Here is a 9,428-nt window from a genome sequence, read left to right as displayed (position 1 = left end):
TTGCATTGATCCATAAAAAAATTATATTAAGAGGAAATGTAAAGTACCAAGGAAGACTGGTTGAAGAAAAGATGTAAATCATTTAATGTGACTGGTTTAATGAGATAGAGAAAATATGATTACTAAAAAAGTAGATAGCATATAGAAAAATATGAGAAAACTATTAGCAAATGAAGCCAAAATGCATTTTGGCAAGTGCATTTTGGTTTGGTGACAGAGAGTCACCAAACGGTGACAGAGAGTTACTACCTTTGTAACAGAGAGAGAAAAAATACCTATATATCCAGCAGATGCACAGAGGAGAAAAATTATCTTATGAGGAGAAGAAAGAAACTGGAAGTAATTTCAGAAACTCTACACTATGACCCGATTTGATAGACCTCTGAAATTTTTAAATAAAAATAAAGGTGTAAAAATTAATTATATCTGAATAACTATGCTGTGCGGGAGAAGTAAGAATGAGGTAATTACATAAGCATGAATTTACGTTAGGATGCAATGAGACTATAAAAAGTACCCTCCAATTTTAAAATAATGTAATGTTATTCCAAAAAAAGATGATAAATGTAAGAACCCTCGTACCATCAGTTTAAATTCTCATGCACTGAAAATCATTTCGAATAATTTTGTTAGAAAAGAGAATTTACTAAGAATAGACTCAGTAGAATAGTTTAGAAAGTGCATTAGGAGGTGTTTTACAAGAAGACAATTTTGGTTTCAGAAATAGCATGGATATAATGAAAGCCATTCTGATCTTCAGATAAATTTTAGAAGACTGGCTTAAAACGAATAAGGCCGTTGTAGATCTGGAGAAAATATGCGAGTGTTGAATGAAATAGCATGCTTAAAATTTAAAGAAAATTAGAGTCAAATATAGGGAGAGAAGAATTATTTATAATCGGTACTAGGATCAGGTAGCAGTTATACAAGGCTTGGCTGATAAATTTTGCACACTAGCATTCTACACGGAGACAAAACGTACTATCGAGTTGGGCGTGTCAGCACATGATAGCTAAAATCACCTCTATAAACCTGCTATAATGCGTTGAAATCCGTTTACCAGTTTGCTTTCAGTAGCAGTTAAAATGGAATAGAGTACGGCCAATATGTCAACATGGTTAAAACAGTACACAGTGATCAAATTTTTAACAGTAAAAAATGTGAATCCTATGAATATATTTCATCGTTTAAAAGCAGTTTACAGTAGTATAACTGTTGACAGGAGTGCTATGAATAGGTGAGAGTTGAAATTTTGGAAATGTGAAGCTGGTAAAGCAACAATTGAGGATGTACCTTGCAGTGGTAGACCAGTTTCTGTGACTGACAAGAAACATTGAAAGGAGGTGGATGACTTATTTCAAAGTGACTGGTGAATCACCCAGTAATGTGTTGCTGTTCAGTTAGACATATCTAAAGAACAAGTAGGCAATATTATTGAGCAATTGGGTTACTGTAAAATCTGTGCACGATGGGTACCGCACAAACTCTCTGATGGCTCTCCACAAACTGAAGTGAGCCTATACCGCATCCACCATACTTGCCGAATTTGGCTCTGTGTGACTTCTACTTCTTCCCTCATCTCAAGAGGGATCTCAAAGATAATCATTACACCATCAATAATGAGGTGAAGGAAGTCTCTCAGCTACTTGGATCCAAGAAAGACTGCCAGAATTTCACAGTGACAGAATGCAAAAACTTATCTCATGTTGGTAAAAGTGTAGCAGTGTAAACGAGATTATATTGAAAAATAAATACTGAATTTTGTAGCTAAGGTATTGTACGTTTATTAATTTTTTATTTCATTCTAATATCTCTTTTAGTTCCCATCATGCTATGCATATATGTGCAAAATTTATCAGCTGTGCCTCATAAGATAAAGTAAGGCAAGCTCTGATTCAGAAAGGAGTAAAACACAGTTATAGTTATTTCTGTAACTTTTCAATTAGACCATATAACAAACAATGTAGGATTAGTTTTTCCTAGGAGAAAAAAAGTAAAGATGATAAAAATTACTGATAACATTGTTCTTTAGGCAGAAATAAAAAATTAATTAAAAGAAATACCTTATGGCAAGGTCTATTAGTAGGAATGAAATTCAGTTTGGAAATAATGAAGAATAAAATAATGGTAATGAAATGTGACAGAAAAGGCCATGAAGAATTAAATATTAATGTAAGTGAAATACTAGAAGTAACAGAATGTTGTTATTTTAGGAGTAAAATTATAAAGGATGAATAAAATAAAGTAGAAATCAAAAGCAGACTAGTACAATCAAAGAGTTTTCATGCAGAAAAAAATTGTTTGATTATATCTAATGTAGATCTAAGGATTAGAAAGAAATTCTTAAAATATTTGTAAGAAATATAATGTTTTATGGTTAACGTGGTCAGTAGTTAAAACAAAAGGGAAAGGAATGAAGGCTTTTAAAATATGGTGTACAGGAGGATGTTGAAAAATAAATGGGTCAGTAAAATTTGAGATTAAAAGATCTTAAGACATGTAGGAGAGATGACATATATTAATGGCTGAATCTGGTTGAGACAAACTAGGTTGGTGGGCTGTAAATTTAGTTAATTTGGTGGGTGGGAATATGCTAAAGGTAAAAACTGTGAAGGATGCAAGACTAAAATTTGCAAAACAGTTAATTTAGGATAAAGGAAATATCTTGCAGTCAAAAGATTATCAGAGAACAGAAAATAATGGAATGGAGAGAAGTATTAAGTCAAATATGAAAATTTTTTCCACAGAAAAGAAAAAATGATTTGATTAATTAAACAACTACCTTTTTGAAAATAGTATAATTTTCAATGAACTATTGAACCTGTATATTAAAAAAAACCTGTACAGTTATTAGTAATAAAAAATTTAATATTGGTTTTAAATTCTAACATTCATTTTTTTTTTTAGAATTTCACTGTACTTAACACGCGTTTTGTTGGAATGGGAAAATATTGTTTCGTTGAATTTATTTCCCGCCTCTTATAATAGAAGAGGTACAAAATGTTAACGAACCTTCAACAGATAGCAGCACTGCAAGCGTATAAGTAGCGAACATCAGTTTGTAAGCGAGGTTGGTAAACTTTTAATAAAGTGTGTATTATTTATGAATATATTGCATGTAATATTTTATGGCAGTTTAGTTTTATAAAGCGTCATTTGTTTTGATGAAAAGGATTATTATCAAATTCAGTGATTGTCGGTATTTAGTTGGGTTCGTGTGTTGTGAATTTGTTTTGTGTCATCGGTGTGTCCGGCATAACCTATAAGTTTTCGTGAGTTTCATTAATCATGCCGAAATACTATTGCGATTACTGTGATACATATCTTACTCATGATTCTCCTTCAGTGAGAAAAACTCATTGCCAAGGGCGTAAACATAAAGATAATGTAAAGTTTTATTATCAGAAGTGGATGGAAGAACAGGCGCAGCACTTGATTGATGCAACTACAGCTGCATTCAAAGCAGGTAAAATTCCTTCAAATCCGTTTGCCAACAACGTCAAAGGTGGAGCTGCTATTCCTCCTCCTACAAATCTTCAGCCGATGCCTGGACCACCACGACCTGGACCGCCCCAACCTGGTCCTGGGCCTATGATGGGACCACCTGGTATGCCAGGAATGGGTCCGATGATGATGGGACCTCACGGACCAATGCCTCCAATGATGGGAATGCGACCTGGACCTCCTGTAATGGGACCCATGATGCCAATGGGTCCAATGCCTATGGGACCAATGAGACCTCCATTATTAGCAGGACCGATGCCTACTGCTGCTGCCGCTGCTGCTATTAAGAAAACCTAAATTTTATGAAAGTAACATCTTAAATCACACATGAACTTTTTTTTATGCATTCAAAGTGGTTTTACATTTTGTGTATATTTGGAACAAATGGGGTGATAATGTTTTTTGTATGTGTATTCAAAATATTTAAGTGTGTTATAATAAACTCTATTATTTAAATTGTGAAATAAAGTATGATTGATGGTGAGTTACTAACAGGGCGAACAATCATTTCATAATTTATTTTTATTTTTTTGTTTGGTTATCATTACATTGAAGTTCCTGCACTTTCCTACTCAGGTGATATCAAATTAAAAGAAGTACTTACTTTACTAATTCACATAGCATGTTTTCTTTCTATGTGTATTTATATTACATGATTATAGTAATGGAAATTACATCCTTAGGCCACAGTGGATGTTGCAGTCAATCTTAATGTGTTTATTAATGAAAGTACTCTTACTGAAAATTATGGAAACATTCACTGAAAATAATGCCATATTCTTATACATTAGAGTTAAGATTAAGTCAATTTTGTTGAAGTTTATGTATATCAAAATGAAAAATGGAGTCTTGTATGTTTAACTGATAAATCTTTTAAATTATTTAACCTAATTATATTAAAATTTTTTGACAGTTGCTGCACAGTAATTTAAAATTACACTTGTTATTAAATACTACATCATCATCACAAACTCACTACTATTACTATTAACACTCCTCCATTTGTAATAAACTTATATAAATTTTGCATTACTATAAGAGTTCTAATCATGTAATATGTTTGAAAACATGAATTGTAATTGAATTTTAATAACATCAAACTAAATTAGATTACATTACAAGTCAGAATTATCACAACTTGTGAAAAAACCAGTAAATTAGATAAATTTAATTTCCCATAAAACAGAGATCAACATTGTGTTAAGATGAACTCTTTTACTTTACATTTATAAAAGTGAAATAAACTGTACATGTTTTAATAAACTGTGTATTTTATGGTTCAGTAAACTCTAATTTGGTACTTGTAGTGTTTGTTAGATTGCTGATCAATTTTTATACTAGATTTATAAATAGTATGTTGTTATTAACAGGACACAGTTTATAATAGCATTAAAATTTTTCTTTTATTAATTTTATTTTTGTCAGTTTTATTTAAATTAATTATTGCTGCCTATAATTGCCTTTCATTAAAGTGATGCGCATGAAAAAATATATTTAAATTTTAAATGCTTATTTTTTGTACAAATACTTCACCAATGAATATTTAATTAAATAAAATGTATTCAATATACTACTTCATTGATGTACAGCTGCTGGTTTATTAAAAATAAATTAAATTTTTTAAAAAAGCCATTAAGATAAAACTAAACTAGGGTCTTTTTCATTACGTACCTTATTTAAAAAGGTTTTCTGCAATATTGGTGATCCATTTACATAGAGAAAGTAAATTCTTTAGTTGTTTTTCATAGTTCTTTTGCTTCATTCAAGTAAAGCGAATAATGTCTCACCTGATTTCCCTTAATTAACAATTCAAGGCTATATATATATATATAATTATGAAATGTGTTTTGTAATACTGGTTCGTTACTTCAAAGGAGAAAAAATCTAATGGTTTCTTCAAATTAAAAAGTCCCTTTAAGTTTTGAAAAATATTTGAACAACTCCTTTAACGAACATGTGGTAGTTATTTTGTAAATGTTTTTGTTTACTTATTTTAACTTATGGTTGTTCAATACTTTGCCGATATGTTCACAATGTTATTCAGTTAGTTTTGATAATAGTTTTAAATGAAAACATTCAGTAACTGCTGAGTAACAAATAAAAGAAACTGTTGTTTGAAAATTATTCTTTAATCCATGTGCAGAAAGATTTTTATTGAAATAAAATATTTATTATGTTAAACTTTTAAATAAAAGAAACACTAAATTTACATTTTGATTGATAGTTATGTCATCTTCAGTAGTTGCTGTATTTACCGAAAACCAAGTATTAATAAAAAAAAACCATATAAATATTTGCAAAAAAAGTTATGAATAAAACAGAAATTAACAAATACTTACAAAATGCAATTATAAGAATGTTTGTATCTGTGTTTATTTTTAAATAATAAGAATTAAAATCAGCTGATGTTCCTTTTAAGATATATGAAAGGTATAGTGGCTAGTTCAAGTTAAGATTGAGGATGTTTTAGGCTACTTTTAGCTAACTTTTCACTTTTAATTGAGATGTTTAAAGTGATATTGTATAATTCTGTAGCCAATTTGTTTTAAAATTTTTTATTATTTTTTAAACCCTTAGAAATACTGTTTTCCAGTGTTTTGTAAGTATTGCTATTTCTTGTTTTAATTGTTAACATCTGTATTTTTCTTTTTTATGTTTTTATTTACATTGAGGATTCACCTAAGTCTATTGATAACTAACAAGTTAACAAACTTAAAGTTTAACAATTTTAATGTGTATCTTTTTATTTTGTTTTTACATTTTTTAATTTATTTCAGACACATTTATTATTTTACACAATTTTGATTTTAAATATTGAAAACTAAATTTGATTCTTCAACTTAAAATTTGACGCAAACGAAGAAAAATCTCTGAAAAAATGAACATATTCAAAACTTGTGTGTGTATAAACAAGGTTTAAATTACCTACATTATATATATATATATATATATATATATATATATATATATATATAGCTTGGATTATGTTCAAATAGTAGAGCTTGAAATTTTAAAAATAAAACCATCTACATTTTAATTTGTGTAATAATTAATTTTGTAATTGTGTAATAGAGCATATAAAACATTCTTTAATAAACTTCTTATTTTTTCTTTACTGGTTTGTGGACTTAAGTACTTATCTATCCAGAAATATGGTTAGAATGCCTATAATTGACTTTATATTAATTTATTTGTATTTTCTAATTTTGTTGACTCAAAATTTAATTTAAACGTCAGGAAAAGATTTTTGAAAGTATATGTTTGGAGCGTAGCTTTATATGAAAGTGAAACCTGGACAATCTGAGTACCTGAGAAGAAAAGATTAGAAGCTTTTGAAATGTGGTGCTATAGGATAATGTTAAAAATCAGATGGGTGATAAAGTGACAAATGAAGAGGTGTTGCAGAAAATTGATGAAGAAAGAAGCATTTGGAAAAATATAGTTAAAAGAAGAGAGAGACTTACAGGCCACATATTAAGATATCCTTGAGTAGTCGCTTTAATATTGGAGGGACAGGTAGAAGGGAAAAATTGTGTAGGCAGGCCACGTTTGGAATATGTAAAACAAATTGTTAGGAATGTAGGATGTAGGGAATATACTGAAATGAAATGACTAGCACTAGATAGGGAATCTTGGAGAGCTGCAGTCAAATGACTGAAGACAAAAAAATTATGTTGACATCTTCCAAAAATTAATTTTATAAATATATTCACTTAGATTATTATTTTTCTTTTTTATATTAATTACAGTAGCTAAATTTTGTTTGTTTATATGTTTTTCTTATTTTATTATGATGTATATAATATAGTTGTAGATATATATTTAACTGGTTGTCAGTAAAACTTATCTTTTGTCACTACATACTGCTCGGGAAATTGTCAAGTTTTCAGGATCACACGTGCTGCCTTTAAAATTTAATGTAAATTAGATTAAAAGTCTAATATGATTATATTAGAAAACAATATAATAATACTATCTTAGACTTATGCAATTAGAATTAATTCTTGATTTATTTTCAAATACGCCAGGATAAGAGTTATAAATTAGTGATATTATTTAAGAATAACTGAACCAATTTTCATGAGTAAGTATTGAATGATTTGAATGAAACACATGAATAATACTGTTTATAATGGATTTTTTATATTGTGTTGAGTTTTCTAATATTTCTTCATAAAAATAATTTTCTTGTTATATGTGTTCACATAATTTAAACATTGTAATAGTTTTTTTTTAACATTTGATTTATATCCTTTTTTCAATAAATATGTCTACTGAGCTTATAAATTTTCATTTTTTAAAAGTTTCTAAGCATCATTACTAAAATAGAGATGTTTAAAACTGTATAAGAAAAATTTAAATGACTTGCTTTTATGTTAATGAATGATGGGATTTATTCTTTAGTCCTTTTGGAACTAATTATCATTTGTATTGAAATTAGTTCTGAAGAATCCTGTAAGAACATGATATAAAATATTATGGCACAAATTAATAGCTATCTACCCACATTTGTAGAAAGTATTATGCAAAATAAATAAAAAATAGAGCTAATGTTATAGAATATTAACACATCAACCTGCAGTCTTACAGAATTCAATAATTTTCAGTAAAAAACTTGCTAGCTACTCAAAATAATTAACAAAATGGGTATATATAAGATCATTATAGCAGTCTAAAAAAAGACATAGCGATTCAGGAATATACAAATTGAACTGCATTGATTGCGTTAAATACTGTATTTGATAATTACAAGCTGCACACTCACCCTCAAATACATGGAATACATAAGCCACTATGCATAAAAGAACCAGTTTTTGCAAATTTCATAGAAACAAGGCAAATATAAAAAGAAATTAATATTCACATTTTATTCTTAGCACATGTGTTATTTACATAAGTTACCAAGATTCTACACACAGGAACAATATGAAAATTATAAATGCACTAAATTTGACAAAAATAACTTATTAAATCAATAAATACAGTCTTAAGTAAATGTATTACATTCAGTTATATATTTAATGTTTGTGTAATGTTTAAGATGGATGCCATTATGAGTATTGCTATTTGATACTACTCTGTAAAGGTTCATGCTGCTAATAAGCTTTGAAAGGTCATGATTCATTAATTTGAAAGTGAGTTAATATTTTTAAGAAAAGTTGATTTTATTATAACCTTCAATTTTTTCTGCTGGATATGTGGGTTGGTAAAATCAGAAAACAGGCCTTAGTTGAAAAAAGAATTGGGTTATATACTAATAAACAGTGGTTTTCTTTATGGTAAATTACATCAACTTTAGCTGAAGTATTAGAGTGCAGAATTTTGAAATTTACGCAAATATTAAAAGTCAAACTGTTTCAGTATTTATTCATAGTTATCATTATCATCCTTTTAATGTAATTGTTTTTAAATCAGGATGCAGATTGTGGACCTCCAGTTAACTCTTGTCTCTTTGCCATTCTTTTTTAAAATCAATCTTTGAACTTGTTCCATTTATATTTAGATTAAGTGCATTCTTTTCACTTGGCACTCTATGTAAGGATTCAAAGATTTAGTTTGTCCAATCTGATTCTCGCCTGCAGTGCTTTATAAATCAGACTTGTTTTAACTAGATTTCTTCTGGTCTTTCCTACCACTATGCTTCATAAAAACTTCATTTCAGTTGCCTGTATTTTATTTTCTTCGCTTTTAGTTACCTCACTGAAACGTGTTAGAGTACTGAGATAATTAAAATAGTAAATGAAATGTAAATAATTTCATGGGTGCTTGTTATCCAGTTTTAAAATTCAAACACTTATGTAGAAGGTAAAATCTTCCTGCTATCTGCATTCTACTGCTAATTCCATGATTAATCTTCACATTTACATCCTCAGATATTTTTCATGGATTAAATGTTTGCAATTTCGAATGCTTATTTTTTGGAA

General features: G+C 28.7%; 1 protein-coding gene across 1 annotated transcript; it reads left to right on the top strand.

Moving 5' to 3' along the window:
- The first annotated feature begins 2,997 nt into the window (after positions 1-2,997).
- Positions 2,998-4,919, top strand: snRNP-U1-C (small ribonucleoprotein particle U1 subunit C). Its single transcript, XM_075361605.1, has one exon. The coding sequence runs from the start codon at positions 3,289-3,291 to the stop codon at positions 3,799-3,801; it is 513 nt and encodes a 170-aa protein (XP_075217720.1). The 5' UTR covers positions 2,998-3,288; the 3' UTR covers positions 3,802-4,919.
- Positions 4,920-9,428: the final 4,509 nt, after the last annotated feature.

Source organism: Lycorma delicatula, chromosome 3 (genome assembly GCF_047948215.1).
Source record: "Lycorma delicatula isolate Av1 chromosome 3, ASM4794821v1, whole genome shotgun sequence".
Lineage (NCBI taxonomy): Eukaryota > Metazoa > Arthropoda > Insecta > Hemiptera > Fulgoridae > Lycorma > Lycorma delicatula.
This window is presented reverse-complemented; position numbering and strand designations above follow the sequence as displayed.